Raw genomic sequence first — 26,379 nt, forward strand, 5'->3', positions numbered from 1 at the left:
TGAACATAAACATAATTAGCATTCAGGGTCAGTTTTCCTCTCATATCATACAGCTGTCAAATAACTTTGCTTGATTTTCTTATCACTCATTTATTAACCATTTGTGGCAAGCATGCTACTAAACTCAGAGGTCAATATCTTATACTAGGAGCTCACTATAAAAGTTATACAGTGGTACCTCGGGTTACGAAATTTATTCGTTCCGCGGCTAATTTCGTAACCCGAAAAACCTTCGTAAGCCGAATTGCCATAGGCGCTAATGGAAAAAAATAGCTCTCTGCTGCCCTCCGGTGGCGAAATAGCGCCGAGGTTTTTTCGTAACCCGAAAAAAAACCTTCGTAAGCCGAAACAATAAATCCCTATGGGATTTTTTCGTATCCCGAAAAATTCGTAAGCTGGGTAATTCGTATCCCGGGGTACCACTGTATATTTCTTGAGGGGTGGAGTACCAACCATTGGTCGCCAGTTGTGCTTGTTTCCCATTATTAAATCATAATGGAAACGGAGCTCCCTCGTGCGGCCCCACCACGTCACTTCCGCACCGCCCCGTTTGGAGGTGGCGCGGTCGTGACGTAGCCATGGCGGCGTCTATGTGTATAGGGCGCCGCCATTTTGTATGCACTCCGTGTACTTGATGCCCATCTGTAACTGGCCATGGATTTCAAAAATTATTGTATACGTAACTCATTAATAAGAATTTGGTACAGATATAGAAAAAGAATCTGTTCAAAAATTCCATTGTGGACTTCACCACATGAGGCACATTTTAGTATGAGTTCAAAAATTGGTGAGGAGTGGCTAAGATACAAAAACTTACTTTATTTTTCGGATGGGGTTCCAAACTTGAAAACTTTGGAAAATTTAAGAGAACAAGATATAAACTGTAGCTGGTTCCTACATAGACAGCTAACAGAGAGATATGTTATGGATAAAAAACTGGTGGGAAATTGGTAATAGTGGATCCAAACTTGAAACGGATTTGTTAGCCAATAAAGAACACTTCATATCCAGAATATATAATTGTCTGCTATAAATTTCTTTAGTGGAAGAACTTATAAAAGAGAACATGATTAGGTGGTCTCAAAATTTTGGTTACAATTTAGAATTACAACAGTGGGAACTAATATGGAAAAAACAATTGAGTTATATCAAATGTCAGAATGTAAAGGAAAGCTATTATAAAAAAATTTTTAGATGGTATCTTACCCCACAAAAACTCTGTAAAATGTTGAAAAATTATAATAACAGTTTTTGGAAGTGTACTAAATGTGAAGGAACCCTCTTTCACATGTGGTGAACATGTGAAAAAGCGGTCAAATTCTGGAAACAGATACACTATGAAATGAAAAGTATTATAAAAATTAACATTGAATTTAAACAAGAGCTATTTTTTGCTGAATATGTGGGATGCTAACTTAGATGGGAAATTTGGTAAGATTTTGTTTTATATGCTATCAGCTGCAAAGTTAACAGATGCGAAACTATGGAAGGAAGACGAGATCCCGACTTTGGAAGACTGGACGTTCAAATTGCGGGATTTTCTGGTTTTAGATAAGATGTCGAGAAGTCTGCAATACGAAATGACTGATAAATACTTGAAGGACTGGAATTTATTTATTGATTACGTTCATCGAATATGGGGGAAGAAAGCAACATTAGATATAGATCTGGAATAATAAGGTTAAAGTCCTGTAAATTTATAACTATAATATAAGTTGAAGAGACCATTAACTTTTTTCTCTCGTCTTTTTAAACTTGGTTTTCCTTAGTACAGACCCTAAGTGGATAACATAAGAAAATTATGGAAGAGTATCTCTAACAGTAGTTAAAAGATAAGGATCACATTATGAAATAGCAGAAGAAGAAATACTTCCAGTTCAGTATCAGGAAGTAATGTTTGTTCTTGAATGCCTGTTTGTTTGTTTCATAATTTGTTAATGGTTTGTATGTTTTGTTTATGTTTGTATGTTATGGATGATACTTGAATGTCAATTTTATATTGTGTATTTTAAATGCATTATAAAAATAATAATAATTTAAAAAAAAACCCAGAGAAAACCAGAAACACATTCCACCACTCAAACCACTACACTGGCTCTCTTTTTGTTGTTCAGACATTCTAAAAAGGTTAGTTTGTTGTTGTTCTGTGCCTCCAAGTCATTTATGACTTACAGCAACCCTAGGGATGTTTACGCTATACAGCCTCAAAATCCTGAATCATGCCTGGACTGTTTACACAACCGTAGGACCTGATTTGTGGTTTCCACTCCTTGTCCTGCATTTTAAAAACTTAAGTTTTGCTCTGGATTTTCCAGAAAACCTAGAGCAAAACATGGTGGTGACAAGTGGTTATCAATCCCTCAGCATCACTGATGACCTGGGAGTCCAAGTAGACCACAGGTTGAACATGAGTCAACAGTGCAACGCAACAGCTAAAAAGGCCATGTGCTTTGGTGAGATCTGACCTTTTAAACTTGGGATATTGTTGTGGCTCTTGGGGGGAGTGGACAGAAGCCTAATTCTCCTTTAAGTGCTGGGGGAGGTGCGCGCCGTTTATTTTTAAAAAATTGTTATATAGTCAAGGACGATTTGGAGAAGCTGGCCTGGGAACATTGTTAGAGGGGGCCCTTTAATTTTCCACATTTTCTTTTCCCTTTTCCTTAAGGGGTTGTGGGTACTTCTGCTCAGAGGAAGTGAGTCAGAGACTTGCTCTGAAAGGAGCTAGTCTACATAACTATAAGGCCAGTGAACTGAACTCAAGGACAGAGTTTGGGGACAAAAGCCAAGCCATCAGGGGGTCTTTACACTTGTGTTTAGCAGGGGAAACCCACAGTTTTGCTCAGAGTTTCCTTAAGACTTCTCAATATGGACACTGAAGGCCCTGCTGCAGTCACCTGCAACACCTGTGGGATGTTTGTCTTCTTGCCTAGGGATATGGGGAACTTTACCTGCCCCAAGTGCAAGTTGGTAACCCTCTTAGAAGAGAAAGTACAGCAGCTGGAGGCCCAGGTAGCTACACTTCAGCATCATAGGGAGGAAGAGGTTGTCCTGACCAGAACGGACCAGATGGTCCTGGACAGGAAACACACAAAAGAAGTTGCTGGGGAAGAGGAGGTCACTTCACACACAACAGAAGTAGATAGTTGGAAGAGGGTCACACACAGAAGTAGGGAAACCAGGGAACATTCTGTAAGCTTACAGCTACAGAATCGATTTCAATCTCTCTCTGCTATCAAGGATGATGAGGAACAGCAGCAGGGACAGACTTCAGGGACAGAGCAGGGGACCCAGAGAGCTCCATCAAAGGGAATGGCTGCTGCTAAGCCTCGGAGGAGGCGTGTAGTGGTCATCGGGGACTCTTTGCTGAGAGGCACTGAACCAGTGGTTTGTGGGCCTGACAAGATGTCTCGGGAGGTGTGCTGTCTCCCTGGGGCAAAGATCCGTGATGTGACAGAGAGGCTGACAAGACTGGTCAAGCCTACTGACCATTACCCCTTTCTTTTGGTTCATGTGGGAACCAATGATACTGCAAGGCATAGCCTTCAGAATATCATAAGGGATTATGAGGCTTTGGGTAGGAAGTTGAAAGAGGTGGATGCACAGGTTGTCATCTCCTCTCTTCTGCCAGTCGAAGGGCATGGTCCAGGAAGGGAGAAGAAAATAGCGGATGTAAATAACTGGCTCTGTAGATGGTGCCGCCAAGAACGATTTGGATTCTTGGACCATGGGTTGCGGTTCCATGAGGAGGGACTTCTGGCAAGGGATGGGTTGCATCTCACGCCAGTTGGCAAAAACATTTTTGCCAATCGCCTCAAGAATTTGATCAGGAGGGCTTTACACTGAGTTATGTGGGGGAGGGAGACAGTATTCTGGAAGGCAAAAAGACTGGAGAAGATAGTCAAATTGACAGAGAGGGAACAAGACAAACAGTGCAAGGACCCAACAGTGGGAGGCAAAAGAACTTGCACAAGCAGCAAGTAAAGGGAACACATGGTCTTAGATGCCTCTACACTAATGCACAGAGCATGGGAAATAAGCATGATGAACTTCAACTCCTGGTACAACAAAGCAAATACGATATAATAGGCATCACTGAAACCTGGTGGGATGAGTCTCATGATTGGAATGTGGAAATAGAGGGGTATAACCTTTTCAAGAGAAACAGGCCAAACAGGAAAGGAGGAGGAATAGCCCTATATGTCAGAGATATTTACACCAGTGAAGAGATCCAGGACATCAATCCTGGAAGCCAGGTGGAGAGCATCTGGATAAAAATTAAAGGGCAGGGAAACAACAAGGATGTTATGGTGGGAGTCTACTACAGACCCCCAAGTCAGACGGAGGAATTGGATGATGCCTTTCTAGAACAGATGACCACACAGTCAGAAAGGAGAGATGTAGTAGTGATAGGTGACTTCAACTACCCTGATATTTGTTGGAAGTCAAACTCAGCCAGATCCTCAAGGCCTAGTAAATTCCTCACTTGCCTTGGAGACAATTTCATGGTCCAAAAGGTGGAAGAGGCAACAAGGGGATCAGCTATTTTAGATCTGATCCTAACCAACAAGGATGACTTGGTTAATGAAGTGCAAGTGGTGGGATCCTTAGGTGGAAGTGACCATGTTCTCCTGGAGTTTGTTATACAATGGAAAGGAGAAGCCAGGCATAGTCAGACACGCATTCTAGACTTCAGGAGAGCGGGTTTCAGTAAACTTAGAGAAATACTGGGTGCGATCCCATGGTCAGGAATACTAAAAGAGAAGGGAGTTCAAGATGGATGGGAGTTTCTCAAAAGGGAGATACTGAAGGCACAAATTAAAACAGTTCCAGTGAGAAAGAAAAATGGGAGATGTCGCAAGAACCCAGGATGGATGACAAAGGAACTTTCAGCTCAGCTAAATTTTAAACGGAACATGTATAAGAAATGGAAAAATGGGGAAATCACCAAAGAGGAATTCAAACAAATAGCTAGCAAGTGTAGAGATAAGGTCAGAAAAGCCAAAGCACAGAATGAACTCAGGCTTGCTAGAGAGGTTAAGAACAACAAAAAACAGCAAAAGGAAGAAGAAGGAAACGGTAGGGCCACTGCGTGGAGAAGATGGCAAAATGCTAACAGAAGACAGAGAAAAGGCAGAATTACTCAACACTTTCTTTGCCTCAGTCTTCTCAGAAAAGGCAAAGGGTGCTCAACCTGAGGATAATGGAGCAGAGGACAGAATAGGGGAATTTCAGCACAAAATAAGTAAAGAGATAGTACAGGAATACCTGTTTAACCTAAATGAATTTAAGTCTCCAGGACCAGATGAGCTACATCCAAGGGTATTAAAAGAACTGGCTAATGTAATATCGGAGCCATTGGCAATAATCTTTGAAAACTCCTGGAGAACAGGAAAAGTCCCAGCAGACTGGCGGAGGGCAAACGTTGTCCCCATCTTCAAAAAGGGGAAAAAAGAGGATCCCAACAATTATCGTCCAGTTAGTCTGACATCAGTACTAGGAAAGATTCTGGAGCAGATCATTAAACAGAGAGTCTGTGAACATCTAGAAGCCAATGCCATAATCACAAAAAGTCAACATGGGTTTCAGAGAAACAAGTCATGCCAGACAAATCTAATCTCTTTCTTTGATAAAATTACCAGCTTGGTAGATGAAGTGAATGCTGTGGATGTAGTATATCTTGATTTCAGTAAGGCCTTTGACAGGGTTCCCCATGACATTCTCACAAACAAGCTTGTAAAATGTGGGCTGGACAAGGCAACTATTAAGTGGATTTGTAATTGGTTGACCTGTCGAACCCAAAGGGTGCTCAACAATGGCACCTTTTCATCCTGGAGAGAAGTAACCAGTGGAGTCCCACAGGGCTCTGTCCTGGGCCCAGTACTGTTCAACATCTTTATCAATGACTTGGAGGAAAAAATTGGGGGAATACTTATCAAATTTGCAGATGACACTAAAGTAGGAGGAATAGCTAATACTCCAGAGGACAGGATCAAAATTCAAAATGACCTGAATAGACTAGAAAGCTGGGCCAGAGCTAACAGAATGAACTTCAACAGGGAGAAATGTAAGGTACTGCACTTAGGGCGAAAAAATGAAATGCACAGATATAGGATGGGAGACACCTGGCTTAAGGAGACAACATGTGAAAGGGATCTAGGAGTCCAAGTAGACCACAAGTTGAACATGAGTCAACAGTGTGATGCGGCAGCTAACAAGGCCAATGCGATTTTAGGCTGCATCAATAGAAGTATCGTATCTAGATCCAGGGAAGTAATAGTGCCACTATATTCTGCTCTGGTCAGGCCCCACCTGGAATATTGTGTCCAGTTCTGGGCGCCACAATTCAAAAAGGACATTGAGAAACTGGAGCGTGTCCAAAGGAGGGCGACTAAAATGGTGAAAGGTCTGGAAACCTTGCCCTATGAGGAACGACTCAGGGAGCTGGGGATGTTTAGCCTGGAGAAGAGAAGGTTAAGAGGTGATATGATAGCCCTATTTAAATACTTGAAGGGATGTCATATTGAGGAGGGAGCAAACTTGTTTTCTGCTGCTCCAGAAACTAGGACCCAGAGCAATGGATGCAAGCTACAGGAAAAGAGATTCCACCTCAACATTAGGAGGAATTTCCTGACAGTAAGGGCTGTTCGACAGTGGAACACACTTCCTCGGAGTGTAGTGGAGTCTCCCTCCTTGGAGGTCTTCAAACAGAGGCTGGATGGCCATCTGTCGACGATGCTTTGATCTGGATTTCCTGCATGGCAGGGGGTTGGACTGGATGGCCCTTGCGGTCTCTTCCAACTCTATGATTCTATGATTCTAATTTTAGGCTGCATCAATAAAAGTATAGTGTCTAGATCAAGGGAAGTAATAGTGCTACTACATTCTGCTCTGGTCAGGCCCCACCTGGAATATTGTGTCCAGTTCTGGACACCACAATTTAAAAAGGATGTGGAAAAACTGGAGCATGTCCAAAGGAGAGCGACTAAAATGGTGAAGGGTCTAGAAGCCATGCCCTACGAGGAACGACTTAGGGAGCTGGGGATGTTTAGCCTGGAGAAGAGAAGGTTAAGAAGTGATATGATAGCCCTGTTTAAATATTTGAAGGGATGTCATATAGAGGAGGGAGCAAGCTTGTTTTCTGCTGCTCCAGAGACTAGGACCCGGAACAATTGATGCAAGCTACAGCAAAAGAGATTCCACCTCAACATTAGGAAGAACTTCCTGACAGTAAGGGCTGTTCGACAGTGGAACACACTCCCTCGGAGTGTAGTGGAATCTCCTTCCTTGAAGGTCTTTAAACAGAGGCTGGATGGCCATCTGTCGGGGATGTTTTGATTTGGCTTTCCTGCATGGCAAGGGGGTTGGACTGGATGGCCCTTGCGGTCTCTTCCAACTCTATTATTCTATGATTCTATGATGAGACACTCTGCAGATGCAAATTTCTCTGAGGCCAGAACAAGGTGCCTACCCTTGTCCTGAACTCATAGCAACTCATGCCTGCAGCATGCTGGTAGGCTCGCAGGGACCACAGCTACCCATCATCTTCAGCAGGTAGGTGGAGAGGTGAACTTGGGAGGAATTTGGGGGCCATAATACTCTTGGAGGCACCCCAGAGTATTCTTGAAAGTGTAGACAAGCCCTAAGGGAATTTATCTTTAAAGTAGAAACTGAATAAGCCTCAGATCCAGAGAGGGACCTCTGTTGTAGAAATGCAACAAAATCTTGTGGCTCCTTAAAAGACCAAGCAAAATTTATTTTGGCCTATTTTTTATGATCCAGACAAAGGATCAAATAACTTTTTGGTATGTTGATTTAAATAAAAACAGCTGCTACTGCTTTGAAAAGTTCTTATGTTTCATCCTTCAAAGACAAAGCAAAACAAAACACTTATAGAACTAGAGATATGTTCTGCTTTTGGCAACTCCAACTGTTCCATAACCAACTGTTCTGTAACCAGGAGTTTAAACTACCTTTTGGGAGCCTAGTGATGCTGGTAAATTATCATTATGAATAAGATTCAGAACAATGAATAATGTTCAGATCCCTCTTGAAAATATTTATACATGTACACTATTGTTTCATTTCTGTATTCTTGAATATGATTATATTTGCTGAGAGGGTTCTTACATTTTTCCACTTGCTAAGTTCACTAGTCATAGATTTTGGAAATGCTTTTTGGGTTCTTGCTTCCCTCTTTCCCCAAATATAATCAATTATCATTTTACAGCATGAAATCTAACTGCATTCTCCACAGCCTGATTTGTTACCTCTTCAGTATACAAGACAAAAACAGACCAAATAAAAATAAACAAAATACCTTGTTTTCAAGGTACATTATTAGGGTTTAGATAAGTAAACATAATGTTGGTTGATTCAGTGTAAGAAAGTTAAACAGCTTAAATTGCTACACAGATCTGACACTGAAATAACCTGAAGTAAATACATCTAAGTGAACTTGAACCATTATTTATCTACAAGTACTGAAAATTTAGGCAGCCTTACCAGAATCTTGTGAATTCAACACTTCTAAGGCATGCATCATGGCACTTGCAAAGACATTGGCATCTTCTTTACTGCCAAAGTTGAGACCATACACTTGTCTAGCATCCCGCCACTGATGAAAAGTCTGTGTTGCTTGGTTGTACTTCAGTCCTTTTGGAATGGCACAATTTATTACCACCTAGACAAATAAAATAAATTAAAGTTATACCTGTTAATTTGCAGGTATATGCACATTTCCTTCTGTTAATTCTTTCAAAATAATAGACCAAGATGCTGTCTAGAAGACCCAACACGTTGGAATTCATTTCCTAATATCAGCACAGATGCTCATATTTCCTGACTTTCTGGAATGATATTGTTTCTATCATTAGCGATCAAAAATCTCCAACACTAGCAAGTACAATTCAAATAGCATTTAAAATGTATGTTTTAAAAATATTTAAATTAAAAGTCCTAAAATAAAGAACACTACTTGATTGCTGAAAATATTTAACAAAATTCAAAAATAGATGTCACATACTCCATAGAGCCATTCTGTCTCTTACAATAAACAAGAATTAAAACAATTAATCCATTATACTAGTTCTATAATAATTCTTGATAATTTTATTAAGTGGCTTTCAAACAAGTAGGAATAGTGTCAGTATACACTGTGTGTTGCATGCAAAGATTTCTTTCTTTTACCAGAGGAGCAAATTTGTTTAATCTAGCCATAAAAATGTTATTTGAACTGCTCTGGTTCACAGAAATCACTCACCTGATGATCCTGAATCTTCCTGCCAACTACTCTAAAAGTATTGTTGCCTGTATGATGGTATATATGAACTCTGCTAAATCCAGTAGACCCACCAGCTGGTACCCACTTCTTATTGGCATCATCATAGACCATTACAGCAGCTCGTGCTTGACAGATACTCTGCTCACTGTATAAGAAGGTAGAGGAGAAGGGAAAAACAAATTGTTAGTAATGAAAGGGATTCTGATGTTAAACATTCAACATGAAAAGAGACACATCATTCTATGATGAAAGCATATACAACCATACTTAGCTGTTTTAAAAGTATCAGACACTATACTCAAAGAATGCATACTTAGTTATTTGAACAAAAGAAAAGGAGTACTAACCAGCTAGACTAAATTAATGATTTTGCCAATTTCCCCATTTTTAAACTCCTAACACATTAAGTTAGATCAATTTAATTTTTTTAAAATCCCAGTGTGATTAACTAGGGGGGGGGATTTAAAAATGCACAAAAATCACACACATTTACTAAGAGGGCCAGCCGCAAAAATGGCCTAAAACCATTCTCTCAATTCAAGAAAGGATGAACAAGTCAAAGTCACCAGTATGGACCAACAAACAATCCAAGCAACCTACAATAAGAGCACTATGAGAAAAAAGGCCTGTCCTCCCATCTCTGCTCTGAAATGTCTCTACCCTCAAACTGTACCCTCAGCTTCTCAGGGTCACTGAGAGGAGTAAGTGACACTCTCAGGGTTTGGGCAGTTTTGTATGTGGAAAGATAGTACTAAGCTTTAGAAGTTGAGACCAACACTATGAACAGACTTCGAAACAAATGTAAGACAGAACTAGAATGATAGGTCTAGAATACCCAGCATGGATATGCTACCACATTTTAGCGCTCCAGAGTAAAACTCACTGTAGGAATCTAACCTAAAATATGAGAGTACAAAGTACTAAAGGTATGTTTTCCCCATCTAGTTAAGGTCCATCTAAGCCACCAGCCCAAGTCAATAGAAGGCACCTTCACGCAACAAAAGATACTTCTGCCTATAATTATGACAGCATCATCAGTACCCACAAGCTGCACAGGGAAAGCTTCAGGGTGCGGCCCCCTCTAGAACTGCTTGCATAAACATCTTGCTCCATAAACAATATTGCCCTATTATCAGGTTAGGTTTTGGTTTTCAGACCTTTGCCCATTTACCAATGCCAGGAACTAGCTGAGCATATCCACATCTACCAACCATATAAAAAAACCATAATGTCGCAGCCCATCAACACGATAGCAACGTGTTCCAGAAATCCTGGTGACACCACTCTGCAGTGATCTTCACAAATCAGATAATAATATTAAACTATCTATAAATACAGTACAACCTAAACCAATACTAATTTAGCACACATTGCAATAAAACATAGCAACCATTTAAAGGAGGAGCACAGTAAAGTAACATCTAAAACAGGGGTAGGCAACCTTTTTGAGCCGAGGGTCGGGTTGCTGTCCCAATTGCTGACAACTGGGGGGCCGAAGCTGGGGGGTGGAGTTTCCACCCTCCGGGGGCGGAGTTCCCACCCCGGGGCGGAGCTCCCACCGCCGGGGGCAGAGCTTCCACCCCCAGGGGCGGAGCTTCCACCCCCAGGGGCCAGGCCACCTCCTCTTTGCCGGCCCCTGACAGGGCCCCAGGCCCTGTCAGAGGCCGGGAAAGAGCAGGCAGGGACCGCCAGCGCTGGAGGCCTCCCCGTCTTTGCCGGCCCCTGATGCCAGAGGCCCGCTGCCGTTGCCGGAGCCCTCCTGGAGGGCCCCAGCGACGGCAACTGGCCTCCCAGGGGCCCTCTGCGGCCGTTGGAGCCCTCCTGGAGGGCCCCAGCGACGGCAACGGGCCTCCCAGGGGCCCTCTGCCACCGTCGGAGCCCTGGGCGCTGCCATTTTAAGCAGAAAAATGGCGCCGAAATCTCACTCGACCTTCCCTGAGGTTGCGCGAGATTTCCACACCATTTTTTGCCCAAAGTGGCGCTGAAATCTTGTGCGACCTCCGGGAAGGTCGTGCGAGATTTCGCCGCCATTTTGGGCAAAAAAAGTGGCACAGGAAGGTCGTGCGAGATTTTGCCACCATTTCCCCCCAAAATGGCGGCGCCCAGAGCGGTCAAAAGCCGCAACCGGCGGCAGCGGCAGGAGGAGCCAGGGGCCGACTCAAAGGCCTCCGCGGACTGCATCCAGCCCGTGGGCCGGACATTGCCGACCCCTGATCTAAAAGATATGTCTGAAAGAGGATATTCTACAGAGAAGAGAATGTCCTTTTAGAGCATGAGTGGGCAACTGTGGAGGGCTAGGGGGGCACGTTAGCCCTCCAGGAGACCTTGGAGTGCCACACTTATTTCCAGAAATCCTATATGGCATATGGGAATATGCTTTTGGGGCTTCTTGGGTCCCCATAGAGGGCATTCTGAGGCAAAATAAACCAGAACAGTTCCGGACAAGGGCCGGCGGTCTTTGATGAGTTGCAGGAGCTCTGTTACTTTGTCGAAATAGTTTTGACTCCAGATTGGCTCCAGAGGCTGGATGGCCATCTGTCAGGGGGGTGCGTACATTTCTGTGTGGCAGGGGGTTGGACTGGATGGCCTTTGAGGTCTCTTTCCGCTCTGCGACTGAATGATTCTATGATTGTTTACACCATTTCTGAAGAGAAACCAAATTCTAGGAGTTATACCAGGGGCTACACATGACAGCAGCATCTGGAGTTTATTCTACAAATTTAGTACATTGATGGTAGTTGTTGTCACTGTTTGCCTTCAAGTCGTTTCCTACTTATAATGACCCCATCACAGGGTTTTCTTGGCAAGATTTGTTTAAAGGACAATTGTCATTGCCTTCCCTGAGGCTGAGAACATGTGACTTGTAAATGTCCTGTTGGATCGCTTCTCGGCCTTTTGGCTAAGATCAAGTATAGTAAATGTCCTGTTGGACCTGATGGCCATTGAGATCTCTTGCAACTCTATGATTCACTTTTTGCTACATCATGCCTCTGTATTAATAACACCCCATCTTCTTGGATTGTAATTTTCAGATCAAACCAGTATGTAATTATTGACTGAAAATGTCCCATTGCTACTGGTGTTAGTTTTCACATACTAGGTTTTTCAATGTTTATGCATCCCATTCCTTGTTTTACCATTTGTAGACCACAGACTAAATAAGACTCAACTATGTGATGCTGTGGCAAAATAAGCCAATGAAATCCTAGACTAGTGTCCACATCTAAAGGAAGCAGTAACCTAACTTGCATTCTGTTTTGGGCAGGAAATTGAAAATTCAGAACATATCAAAGAAGGGAGATGAAGATGGTAAAGGATTTGGAAACAAGAAATGGTCAAAAGACCAGAACATGTTTAGTGTGGTGAAGAATGAGAACTGACAAGATCACCATCTCTAATTATCTGAAGGGCTGTGCTATGGAAGACAGAGCAAACTTGTTTTCCATTCTTCAAGAAAGTAGGGCCCAAACCAATGTACACTTGTCCCTCCATATTCACTAGGGTTAGGGGCACAAGACCCCCGTGAATATGGAAAAACCGCAAATAACAAAAACACCGTGTTTTTACTTGAGAGGATCCCTCTCTAGGAATCTCTAGGTCCTCCAGTGCAACTCTATGGTCAACATCTGCCAGACATTGACCATAGAGTTTCGCTGGATGAGCTACAAAGGCCTAGTGGAGTGTTCTCTCTCAGAATCTCTAGGTCTTTCAGTGCAACTTTTAGTTAAAGTTGACCACAGAGTTGCGCTGGAGAACCCAAATATTCCTAAAGAAAACATATTAATCAAATCCGTGAACAATCAAATCAGCAAATTTCGAAGCCGCAAATATGGAGGGATGAGTGTATTTTTGTTCAAAAGTGGAAGAGACTACTTTGGAAGGTGGTCAACTTTTTTCATTTCAGGTTTCAAAACAGAGGCTGGTTGGCCACCTATCTGTGATGTTTTAGCTATATGGCAGAAATCAATAAATGGAGAGTTGTACCTTCCCACAAGAACTATAGGTTATATTAGCTTTTTTTGAACTGATTTCATTTTTGGCTTATTCAGACCTGATCAATTCCCTCCAGATTCTCTCATTCCTACCACTATGGGATAATGAGAGCAGGAAAACACTATTAATTATTTTAACTTGGGATTTCCTGTTACTATGGAAGAGGTGTCCCTCTCAATGTAAATGATCTTGTAGTCAAATAACTACACAAATCTTTGTTAGTACCATCTCCACAATGGGAGGGAATCAGAGGAAAAGCACATAAGCTTGGGAACCATTTATATCCCTGGAGAGAAAATACTGTATAAATAGCTCCACAGCCCTTTTTGTTATTACATTTGTGGTTTTTCTAAACCATGTCATTCATTTACCAGAAACATTACTATTTCTCCATACTTTTTGCAAATACTATATTGTTTAGCTTTGACAGAGAAGATGAGTAGCAACATAGCTTAGAAGCCCTCTGTTCTGATTAGCCTTACAAACTTCCCCTAATTAACAGCCAATTCAAAACCAAAGCATTTTGCTACTTATTTTCTTACACTTAGGCAGCAATTATTTATAGAGAACCAAAGCCAGCAAATAAACATATGACATCTTAAAGACTAACAAATTTATTATTATAAAAGCAATTTTAGATGACAGCCCATTTCAATCAGATGCAAGGAGTAAAATAAGGGAAATGCACGGAGTAGTCCTTAAAACCTCGTGCTATAATAAACTTCTTAACTCCTTTTAGTACCACAGGACTCTTGCTGCAACATATGGACATGACTCCCACTTTGGAAATGTCTACACCAACAGGTGATTATACAAAGTTTATACAACTAGAAAAGGAAAGATGGACAGCTAGTTAAACAAATTATTTTAATGAATGGTGAATCTCCTAGAAAAATGTTCTTCTGTGGAATTTTTAAAATAAATAATCTGTTTGATCTGGAAGAAAGCAAAAGATCCAAATTACAATCAGTGAAAAAAAATACAGCAAACACATTTTCTTTTTCAGTTAAAAAGCAAATTCATGAACTAAAATTTTAGTTCCTTTTTTCTATTCAGCACTTGTAAACACATTTCTCTGACTTTTCAGCTGCAGTTTTAATCACCAATGGAATGAAATTTCAGTATTACCATTACTCTTATTGTTTTATGTTAACAAAAATTTGTGGTCTTGGTAGTCATTTATTATGCTAAACATTATTGTAGGTTTAGCATATAACATAAACATTAGAACTAAGTCAACTAACTGACATGTATCAGGTACCATTTGAAAAAACAAATAGTACTGACCCTTTCCTCCTTTCTCTGACATTCTTTGGAGGAAAACATTATATATCAACCACATAAGGTTGAGATTCATCTGCTAAAGAAACAAGCAGCTGGAGGTTTTTTTTCTCCTCTCTGGCTGCATCCACACTACAGAAATAATCCACTTTGACATTAATTTAACTGCTATGACTCAATGCTATGGAATTCTGGTATTTGCAGTTTGTTGAGGCACAAAAGCTCTCTGACAGAGAAGGCTGAATGTCTCACAAAAGTACAATTACCAGCATTCCACAGCATTGAGCATGGCATTTAAAGCATTGGATGCAGTCTTAATTTTTTAAAAGTGAAAGGTCTGTATGCTACATGTAGAAGTCCAAATCAGCTTCTCGGATACCAAAATATCCAGAGTAGCATAACAGAATCTTACAGATACTTTCTAGCATCAACAGTCAAAAACACACTGCAGAAGTAATCCAGTCTGAGACTGCTTTAACTGCCCTGGCTTAGTGCTAGGGAAGCTTGGGAACTGTAGTTTATTGCTACATCACAGCTCTCTGACAGAGAAGGCTAACTGTTTCACAAAACTACAGTTCCCAGAATTCCCTACACTGAGCCAGAGCAGTAAAAGCAATCTCAAACTGGATTATTTCTGCAGTGTGTTTTGGACCAATGATTTAAAAACACTTTACTGAACATCACCTTTTACTTTACTTTATTCAACAGCCTCTTTTGTTCACTCCTAGGGTAAACATAAGTGGCTTCAACTGCTCTGAGAAAAGGCTCCATCTAGGATAAGAAGGAAAGGTTAGTCAATACTACTAGCATTCCACTGTTTTACAGAATTTAGACAAACTCATATATATCCACCATGTATCTTCCAAACCTATTTTTTAATTTAGTCATCTAAAAAGTTATAGAATGCTAAGCTACATTCATTTTTTAAAAGTTTATTATGCTATGGAAACATTAAAACAAATTATTTTAAGCTGCCACCAAAACATCATAAAATTCATCTGAACTTTTATAAGCCAAATTTATACACAAAGGTTAACAAACAAGGGCCATGGCATGTAACTTAGATTTTTATAGACAGCTGGGTTGCAGTCAAGGATACAGTTTAATCATTTGCTGCTCACGCAGGAGCAGGCCAGGTGCGCCCTAGTGTCCTCTGTGGAGGTCTGGGCCTCCTTGGAGGCCTGGGAAGGCAGGAGTAGGCCGGGCACGTGCCCGCGGACTTCTGAAGGTCTGGAGGTCGGGTGCACATGCCGGGCCGCGTGGCTCTCTTGCGGCCTGAGCAGGCTGGGCTTAACTCGGCGTATAAGACGACCCCCGACTTTTGACAAGATTTAAAAGGGTTAAAAAGTAGTCTTATACGCCAGAAAATATGGTACATACACTGCTCAAAGCTTTATCTCTGTAATTCTGTTCTTTCCTGAACAAATTCTAAAAACAAAGTTGCTGCAAATAAAATCTGTTGAAGAGGCAATTAACAAAACAGTAACAAAGCTTTTCTTAAAACTTGTCTATCATAAACAATGATAATTGCAATGTAATATTTTTCTGCACAGAAAGTGTCATGAATGAATGCTGTTTGTCTATGTAACTTCAAAGCTTCTGTCAACTTATGGTGACCCCATGAATTTCATAGGGTCTTCTTAGACAAGAAATATGCAGAGGTGGCTCTGCTAGTTCCTTCTTCTATCAGCCTACAGCACCTGGTATTCACTGGCAGTCTCCCATACAAGTACTAATCAGGACTGACCCTGCTTCTTCTATGATCAGATGAGATTTGGTTCCTTTAGTGAATGTATGCCTTGAAAGAGTATTAGTGGACAGATATACTAGTCTGGGTATTTAAGGTCTCACAGATTGTGCAGACAAGATCATTGGACACAGAATTAGCCCTAGTTAAATATTTAGGGCACAAATCTTACACAAAAATATAAAATGTAGTCACTCTGCAAAATTCTTCCTCACCATTAATGAGGTACACACATCCCCCCTAATACTGCTCTGTGCGGACGATTCCAATTACTTTCAGAAAATGGAAAATTTAAAGCTGAAGCAGGCCCACAGTCTCTCTCTCTCTCTCTTGCCAAATACGCAAAGGGAAAATGATGGAGTTCTGCACCTCTTATGAATCAGTTTTGCAACTTCTTGACCACTGTAAATGTTATGGCATCTATGGAAAGGCTGTAAAAACCTGAACCTCCACCCACTCTTTGCTTTCCTCATTTTTTTCATTTCTGCCAACTATCTGGATACACAATCTGCATGCAAGAATTCTGTATTATTTTGCTTAATACAGGCTCAATTAACAATGCCTTTTGCTTTTTACAAAGACTTTTTGTGCTTGCCTTGCCCTTTTCTTCTATATCATCTGTCTAGCTGAAAGGTGTTTAGTTGTTTTTTTAAAACAGGGTGGTGGTGAAGGGAAACAGTCTTTCAGTGTCTGACGTGTGTCTGCAGTAAACACTGCAGACAATGGAGAGTGGGATTCCACTGTAGCCAATCCTATTGTAACTGTGTGCCTCCATACAACATGCAAGGTAAACAGCAGCACAATCCCTCATGAGCTACCCCACAGCAATTGTGCTATACTTTTGGCCATCTAAAAGGAAATCATATTCTTATATCCCAAAGCATTTCTATATATAAGAAAAACATATTAGTAATGCAAAGGAAAAGTCAGTAACACAGGGGAACAGGGAGGGCTGACTGTACTTATTAAAGAACAACTGATACATTACAACAATTAGAAATAATAAAACAAGTATACATTGAAATTGGCATGTTATTTATATTAATTCTAAGAAGAATCTGTGTATTTCTTAATTCTATGTTATTATTAATGCCTACTCTACAATATATTCTCTGACATTTTGAGGATTTTTTCTTAATCTACATTTTAGAAAGAAAATAATATATGAATGCTCTTACTTTCTTTTTTCCTTATTCCTTGCCTTCTACTTCACTTAATCAAATACTAATCAACAGAAGATCACCATAGGTCCACAATCTTCCTGGATCCAACCTTTTACATGGTCTAATCATTTGTATCTTGTGCTTGGTTTTCTTTCCATATTTAATTTTAACATCAAAAACATATAACCACTTCTTGCAGACCTTGTCTTTAAGTCCATCTCATCTTCACTGTCCAACATTTTTTTCCACTGAATTCATCTGATTGCTTATAACTGTCCTTGAATCTATCCTTTTTCAGAGATGTTTGTTGTGCCTCTTTAACTATTTTGCATCTGTTAGCATCCTGTCCTCCGCCTCTTTCTTTTAAACTGTCTTTCCATTCCGTCTCATTCACTTCAATCTAAAATTCATCATCGATTTCACCTCTGGTTTCTTATGCATTCCTGTCATTTCTATTTTCCCCCCATATATTCTTTTTCTGTTTTCTGGCCTGTACATATTTCATTTATACAGTACTCACATCATTGCTTAAATTCTCTTCTAAAATGACTCATTTCTTTCAATGTAACACCTAATGTGACCATCCTGCTAAGCAATATACAAATATAATTCCACCTTTTTTATCCAATAATGAAAATGAAATCAGGTGGAAGGAGAAAAAAACTTGCACACTGCAGTTACACTTTTTATCCTTTTATTTAATCCATTAATCTCCACTTATATTTTCTACGGAGTATAGTATAGTCATACTACAAGATCCAGAATTCCATTGAAATAGTTCACTTCCTCTTACTCCAAACCTTAGGCTTATGTCTACTATGTGAACAACAAATCTCTTCTGTCTAGGTTCTTTAACTCTTTTAAGGCCCGTTACACACGGGCTTAAAGTACGCGCGAGCGCGTACTAGGGTTAAGGCGGGGCGGTGCTTCTGCACTGCCCTACCCTAGCGGCGCGTGTGCGCGCACAAATTAGCACCCGCCTTCTACACCCCGGCCGCCATCATCGATACGTCACGGCCACGCCGCCTTCAAATGAGGCGGTGCGGTTGTGACATATTGGGGTCGCGGCAGGGCGCCTAGGGCGCCCTGTCCCGATCCCGGAAGGAGCTCCATTTTGGAGCTCCTTCCTGGTTTGGTCCGCTGGGCGCAGCTTCAGATGGCTGCGCCCAGCAGACCAAAGGAAAAAGGGGCCAATGGCCCCGTCCTTCTCCCCGCCGCCACGGGGTGTCCTTGGGGCTTGAAGCCCCAAGGACACCCCTTTCCAGGCTGCGGGGAAGGGGCCTTTTGCCGCTTCCCTGCAGCCCGGAAAGCGGCGGATCGGGGCTTCGGCGGCTGCCGCTCTGGCCACTGAGGCCCCGATCCGGCGGGGAAAGGTGCGCCTACAGGCCGCCCCAAAGTCTCAGTGGTTCTTTAAAATTAACTGTAATCCATTATACAGTTGGACTTCCATATCCACAGATGCTTTATCCACAGATTCAACCATTCACAGCTTGGAAATATTTTTTAAAAAATACATAAAATCCAAAAAGCAAACCTTGATTATGCCATTTTATAGAAGGGACACCATTTTATTTAATGGGACTTGAGCATCCACAGGTTTTGATATCCCCGGAGGGGTCCTGGAACCAAATATCAGCAGATGCCAAGGGCCCCACTGTATTCTCAGTTGTATTTCTTTTGAAAATCAGTCCTTTGAACAATTAGTCTCTATCTCAGATTTCTTTACACAGACTAGACATAAACAGTTACTTTAGAGTCCAAGCAAATTATGAAAAACCACTCAATTTCTCCTTGTAGAAGATTTAGTTATCCTGACAGTGGAAGTTATTAATATCCATTTGTCAGGCTTTTATAGGTTTCTTTTCTTCTTCTGGCAATGCTTGTGCTGCCATGAGGCTGCAATGGCATGGCTGGAACAGGCCTCATAGCCCCTCCACCCCTTCTAAGCCTGGCTCAGTTCAAACATCTTACCCAGCAGCACCCAAGTGGGAAAGAAACTCCCAATGACTGTTCTCCTTTCTGCTGGTCTGTGTATTGCTACATCAGCACATACCATGTCAGGCAACAGTCCCCCACAGCAGCTTACTAAAGGCTCTGTCTTTGCTACACCACTGCAACCAGAAAACCACCAAAATGGAAATCATAAAAAAGTGGAGGCTAGTGAAATAAATAAAGAAAAAAACACCCCAAGGTGCATTTTGGAAGAAGCTTTTATGTCATCTCTACATGGTTCAATGACTTTTTGTTTACATATGCAAGTCTTACTTGATCTGGGTTTTTCATTGTATATTTGCATATTGTTAATTTTAGAAAAGAAGTTTGGAGAAACATGTTGCATTTTTCTTTTTTTGCAGTGCAGGAACCTATTTCTATTCTTTCATGTTATTTCAGCCTCTGTAACTAAATTTTCCATCTAAGACAGGGGTAGGCAACCTTTTTGAGCCGGGGGCCAGGTTGCTGTCCCTCAGACAACTGGGGGAGCTGAGGCCAAAAAATAAATAATTAAATAATTTAAAATAAATAAATAAATAAATAAATAAACCGGGACAAATGTAGGACAAAATTTTCAAATGGAGGATACTTTTTCTAAAAAATGGGGGACACGCAAAAAATTGGCTGATTTTTTAATTTTTTTTTAATATAAATGCATGTTTCAGAGGCTTCTATAGACAATTGTCCCCCTTGCCTGCCACTTGCCCCCCCTTGCCTGCCTCCTCCTGATAGGCCAAAGGCCCCACGCCCTCAAGCGAGAGGCCAAAAGCTCCGGCGGCAATCGGCGGCAGGACCGGGCTGGGGCCGCTCCCAAGGCCTTGCCGGGCCACATTCGGCCCGCGGGCCGCAGGTTGCCTACCCCTGATCTAAGAAGTAATGCCCAGGAACAAATCTATATATAGTGAGTCCTTTATATACATGGAGGATCCGTTATAGACCACCACCACTCCGCGCATATGGGAAAAACCACACAGACTCAAGTCCTGTTGATTTCAATAGTGGCGCATTCCCTCCAACACAATTTTGCCCAACCGGGCTTGCCATCCACATGAGCTCAAGTCCGCATACAGCAAGACCATATACGGGGCAGGCGAACTGTATTTTGTAGCTAAAGTTCCCAATGTGGGTAAATAACGTATTTGTTTCAACTACCCTAGAAAAGGAATATGGTGTCAGTTTACGTGTCAGTCTCAGTTGCTCTTGAGAGAGCATGTTTCATCCAATTAGTCATCGAACACACTACTTTCTATGAATGAAAAAATAACTGTGGTGCCCCAAGATCCCTCAAAAAGTAAATTCCATATACACTATGCAGCCTATATTTTAAGAACTAAACATACTTTCCAAATTTGGTGAAATTCTATCCAACAGTTTTTGCATGATACAGCAACAGAAAGGGGAAAAAATGTCATTGATTATTGTTGTTGTTGTGTGCCCTTCGTTTCTGGCTTACGGTGACCCTAAGGCAATATTTGTTTAGAAGGGTTTGCCTTTGCCACTCTCTGAGACTGACAGTGTGTGCCCTGCCCAAGGTCACCCAGGGGGTTTCCATAACTTCGCGAGGATTCAACCCCTGGCCTCCAGTGTCTCAGTCCAATGCTCAAATCACTACACAATGGTGCTCTCAATTTTGTTTAAAGAGAGTGTTTTAAAATAATAAATAATAAAACTTTTATTTATATCCTGCTTTTCTGTTACAAGACAATCAAAGCGGCTCACAACATATTAAAATCCACATTTACAAAATTATGTCCCAATTCCCTGCCTTAAAACAGGATTGAACATGTACAATTAAAATATCTATTAAAAACACAATAAAAATATAACAAGGACAGAGTGGTGGGCTAATCCATGATGTGGAGGGGCAGTCATTCTGTGGCCGGGCACTTTATTCAGGAAAGGCCTGCCGGAAGAGATCCGTTTTATAATGTAATGGAAAATTATATTAGAAAGACATTAACATTGAAGAATTTTATAAATTCTATTATATTTTTGCTCTGAGAAACTGAAATTGGAAGCACCTTTTTGATGCCTTTTTTAATTTTCTGCTCTCCTCTGCCCCTTTTATACCTCCTAACTGGATGAACAGTGTGAAGTTGAAGGCTTTCAGGGCTGGCATCCATAGCTTTTTGTGGGTTTTTCGGGTTATGTGGCCAAGTTCTAGAAGAGTTTATTCCTGACGTTTCGCCAGCATTTGTAGCTGGCATCTTCAGAGAAAATCCCACAAAAATTATGGATGAACAATTCTGAAAAAAATCAAATGACTGCCGAGTTTTTATAGAATACTGGCATATTTTAATGAAGGTATTGCCCATCAATAGGTTTTCTTTTGTTTCTATTAATGACCTAGCACAGCTTTCATTGAATTTTAATTACTACTACTGCTACTACTACATTTATTACTACTTCATTGTCATCATTAATAGCTTGCAAAATTACAGATCTCAACTTGTGGTATCCAAGTACAAACCATCCAAGTACTAACCAGGACTGACACTGCTTCACTTCCAAGATCAGATGAGATCTGGCACCTTTAAGGTATTTAGGCCCTCCAGAAACATATCTGTGTGTGTTTCGTACCTTCAGGTACAGTTAGATCTATATTCTCTTCATGATGTTTTGGAGTACACTTGCCTCGTCCTTTACTGACAAGTTTTGTTTACTGTTCTGTTTGAATTGTTTGCTAGCTTGCCTGAAACAGAAATTAAAGCCATGTTAAATTCACTTTGACCCTTCTTGCATCAACAAATAATTGCTTATGATCTACCTCCCTTAGCTTTTCAGAGTGTCAGGTTTAGTACGCAGAGTTCAACATCAAAACATTATTTCATATATGTGCTCAGTTTGCATGTAGTATGTAATGAGCATGCATATATGTTCCCTAGCATACTTTGTAATAATACTCTCAGGATAACCAACTGCCAAGGTTTACTTCTTGTACTAATGATTTTCTAGGGTTTTCTAACAAGTCTCTGACATTACCTTGGAAACAATTTCTTGGATCCAGATCAGCTGCATCAATCCTCCATCTTGATCCACAACTTGACCTTCACTGCACATTGCAAGTTCAACTCTCCCAGCAAACAGTGCATCTCTTGAACTGTATACAATCTCAATATGTTGTTACTCCTCCCCTTGTCCTTGCAATATGTCTCCCTGACCCTTTTCTTTTTCAGCCCAGCTTTACTTGATTAGACTCGATTCTAGTTTCTTCATTCTGTATCTGCCTATTAGACCCTCGATTAAATACTGTATCTCTGGCTGCCTTATTCATGGGGAAATACGCATTGTGCATAAATGTATTTTGAACACTAGCAGCCCTTATCATAAGAATATGCACTGAGCCATGTCAAATGACATTTATTCCAACAAAAGACTCATCTTTTTGACATCGACTTGGATGATTATTTGAATTCCAGAATGACGTACAATTTATCTAGCACTGTATGCTTAGTCTTTAAAGCACATCATTATCATCATCATCATCATTATTTGTATCCTGCTTTTCTCCCAAAATTGGGACTCAAAGCAGCTTACAGTCTAAAAACTTACAATTAAAAATGAGAAATTAAACTGGAATTAAACTTTGGATGTTATTTAAAAGCTTTCTGTTTTAAAATGTCTATCGGCGGAAGGAGCCATTCTGGTCTCGCTGGGAAGGGAGTTCCTAGAGTCGGGGGTAGGCACTGAGAAGGCCCTCTCTCATGTCTCCACCAACCATAGTTGTGATAGGGGTGGGACTGAGAGAAGGGCCTCTCCTGAGGATCTCAGGATATGAGGCGGTTCATATATGGAGATGCAGTCTGCCAAAATGCCTGGATCTGAGCCATGTAGGGTTTTATAGGTCCTAATCAGCACTTTGAATTGTGTCCGGAAACAAACTGGCAACCAGTGCAGCTGTTTCAACAAGGCATTGTGTGGTCTCTATAACCTGCTCCAGTAACAGTCTGGCTGCAGCTCTTTGGACCAACTTAAATTTCCGAACACTCTTCAAAGGCAGGCCCAAGTAGGGAGTGATACAGTAGTCAAAATGAGATGTCATTAAGACATTCACTACGAAGGCCAGATCCGGTGTCTCATGGAAAGGGGGCAATTGATGCACTAGTTTTAAAAGCGCAAAGACACTCTTGATCACTGCAGAGGCTTGGGCCGCCAAGTTCAATGCTGACTTCAGGAGTACACCCAAACTGCAAACCTGCATCTTGAGGGGGAGTGTAACCCCATTTAACACAGGCTGAATCCCTGTTCCCTAATCTGGCCAGGAGCATCTCTGTCTTGTTTGGATTAATTTTCAATTTGTTTGCCCTCATCCAGTCCCTTACTGATGGCAGACACTGGTTTAGGACCAGGACAGCCTCCTTGGATTAATGTGGAAAGTAGTGGTAGAGCTGAGTTTCATCTGCATAGTGATGGCACCACACCCCAAAACTTTGGATGATCTCTCCCAGTGGTTTCATGTATATGTTGAATAGCACAGGGGATAAAACAGAACCCTGAGGGACCTCACAGTACAATGGCCAGGGGGTCAAGAAGGAGTTTGGCTTCAAATATGATAGTTGAAATCCCCCATTATTACTACATCTCTCCTTTCTGAACATGTGGTCATCTGTCCCAAGAAGACATCATCCAATTACACAGTCTGGCTTAAGGGTCTATAGTAGACCCCCACAATGACATCCTCCCCTTTATTTTTACCCAGATGCTCCCAACCTGGCTTCAAGGATTTAAGTCATGCATCTCTTCATAGGTGTAAAAATCTTTAACATATAATGTTGCTGCTCCTCCCTTCCTGTTTGGTCTGCTTCTCTGTCTTTCTTTCTTTCTTGTCTTTCCGCCTAAGTCCACCCTTCAACACTCCTTTTCTGTCTCTGTGTGCAACACTTCTATTCAACCAGTCCAGCAAGCCCGCAGTCTTGGTTTTATCTTTGACTCTTCTCTGTCATGTATCTCTCAGATCCAGACCACAGCCAAGGCTTGTAGATTCTTTTTGTACAATATTGCCAAAATCCGACCATTTCTCTCCACCTCTACTGCCAAGTCCATGCCCTAGTGGTCTCACGACTTGATTACTGTAACGTCCTCCTGGCTGGGTTTCCTCTTTCTCACCTCCGTCTTTTAATCTCTGTCCAGCATTCAGCTGCACGCATTATCACATCCGCTCACCGCTCTGACCATATCTCTCCTGTCTTGGCATCCCTTCACTGGCTCCCCCTCCCTTTCCATATTCAGTTTAAGCTCCTGCTGTTGACATTTAAAGCCCTCCATGGTCTGGCCCCTCCTTACTTATCAGACTTTCTTTCCCTTCACTTTCCCAATAGGGCCCTCCGTTCTGGTAGTCAAGGTCTGCTGTCTCAGCCCAGGATTTCCTCTGCCTCATCCCGGATTCACCCCTTTTCACTTGCTGCCCCTCACTCCTGTAACCTTCTTCCCCCGCAAGCAAGAGCCATCACTTCTTTAACCAGCTTCAAAACGAAGTTGAAAACCATCCTGTTCAGAGAAGCCTTCCCAGGCTTTGCATAATTGCCGCTTACTATTTGATGTTCTTTTGGTGTCTGTTTATCGAACCACTTCCTGTATTGCTATGTACTGTATATGCATTATCCTACTTGAGAGTATGTATTTTCCCTGGAAAATGATTAACCATCCATTATGAAGCCAAGCCCTCCCTCCAGTCCATCTCCCTTGGTCCAGGCCTTGGAGGTAGAGAGGAACTGCTGGACCTCATCCCCTTTCCCTCCACCACTCCCTTCTCCTTTTGTGTCATGTTAAGTGGATTTGTAATTGGTTGACCGGCCGAACCCAAAGGGTGCTCAACAATGGCTCCTTTTCATCCTGGAGAGAAGTAACCAGTGGGGTCCCACAGGGCTCTGTCCTGGGCCCAGTACTGTTCAACATCTTTATCAATGACTTGGAGGAAAAAAATTGGGGGAATACTTATCAAATTTGCAGATGACACTAAAGTAGGAGGAATAGCTAATACTCCAGAGGACAGGATCAAAATTCAAAATGACCTGAATAGACTAGAAAGCTGGGCCAGAGCTAACAGAATGAACTTCAACAGGGAGAAATGTAAGGTACTGCACTTAGGGCGAAAAAATGAAATGCACAGATATAGGATGGGAGACACCTGGCTTAAGGAGACAACATGTGAAAGGGATCTAGGAGTCCAAGTAGACCACAAGTTGAACATGAGTCAACAGTGTGATGCGGCAGCTAACAAGGCCAATGCGATTTTAGGCTGCATCAATAGAAGTATCGTATCTAGATCCAGGGAAGTAATAGTGCCACTATATTCTGCTCTGGTCAGGCCCCACCTGGAATATTGTGTCCAGTTCTGGGCGCCACAATTCAAAAAGGACATTGAGAAACTGGAGCGTGTCCAAAGGAGGGCGACTAAAATGGTGAAATGTCTGGAAACCTTGCCCTATGAGGAACGACTCAGGGAGCTGGGGATGTTTAGCCTGGAGAAGAGAAGGTTAAGAGGTGATATGATAGCCCTATTTAAATACTTGAAGGGATGTCATATTGAGGAGGGAGCAAACTTGTTTTCTGCTGCTCCAGAGACTAGGACCCGGAGCAATGGATGCAAGCTACAGGAAAAGAGATTCCACCTCAACATTAGGAGGAATTTCCTGACAGTAAGGGCTGTTCGACAGTGGAACACACTTCCTCGGAGTGTAGTGGAGTCTCCCTCCTTGGAGGTCTTCAAACAGAGGCTGGATGGCCATCTGTCGACGATGCTTTGATCTGGATTTCCTGCATGGCAGGGGGTTGGACTGGATGGCCCTTGCGGTCTCTTCCAACTCTATGATTCTATGATTCTATGTCTTTTTAGATTGTAAGCCCGAGGGCAGGGAACCGTCTAATTAAAAAGATTGTATGTACAGCGCTGTGTAAATTTACAGCACTTCATAAATAAAGGT

The 26,379-nt window shown here is 41.7% G+C and overlaps 1 protein-coding gene across 4 annotated transcripts in view; it reads right to left on the reverse strand.

Moving 5' to 3' along the window:
* ENAH (ENAH actin regulator) overlaps positions 1–26,379 on the reverse strand; it is a 98,150-nt gene that overhangs the window by 36,849 nt on the left and 34,922 nt on the right. For 3 of the 4 annotated variants that reach the window (XM_042454324.1, XM_042454359.1, XM_042454351.1), the window contains exons 2-3: positions 9,260–9,425; positions 8,503–8,680 (exon numbers count right to left, since the gene is read on the reverse strand). In XM_042454324.1, coding sequence (XP_042310258.1) covers positions 8,503–8,680; positions 9,260–9,425 — 344 coding nt within the window. Of the gene's footprint in view, positions 1–8,502; positions 8,681–9,259; positions 9,426–21,941; positions 22,104–26,379 lie in introns of those variants that run through there. The other variant, XM_042454333.1, reaches the window with a different exon arrangement.

This window comes from Sceloporus undulatus, chromosome 1 (genome assembly GCF_019175285.1).
Source record: "Sceloporus undulatus isolate JIND9_A2432 ecotype Alabama chromosome 1, SceUnd_v1.1, whole genome shotgun sequence".
Lineage (NCBI taxonomy): Eukaryota > Metazoa > Chordata > Lepidosauria > Squamata > Phrynosomatidae > Sceloporus > Sceloporus undulatus.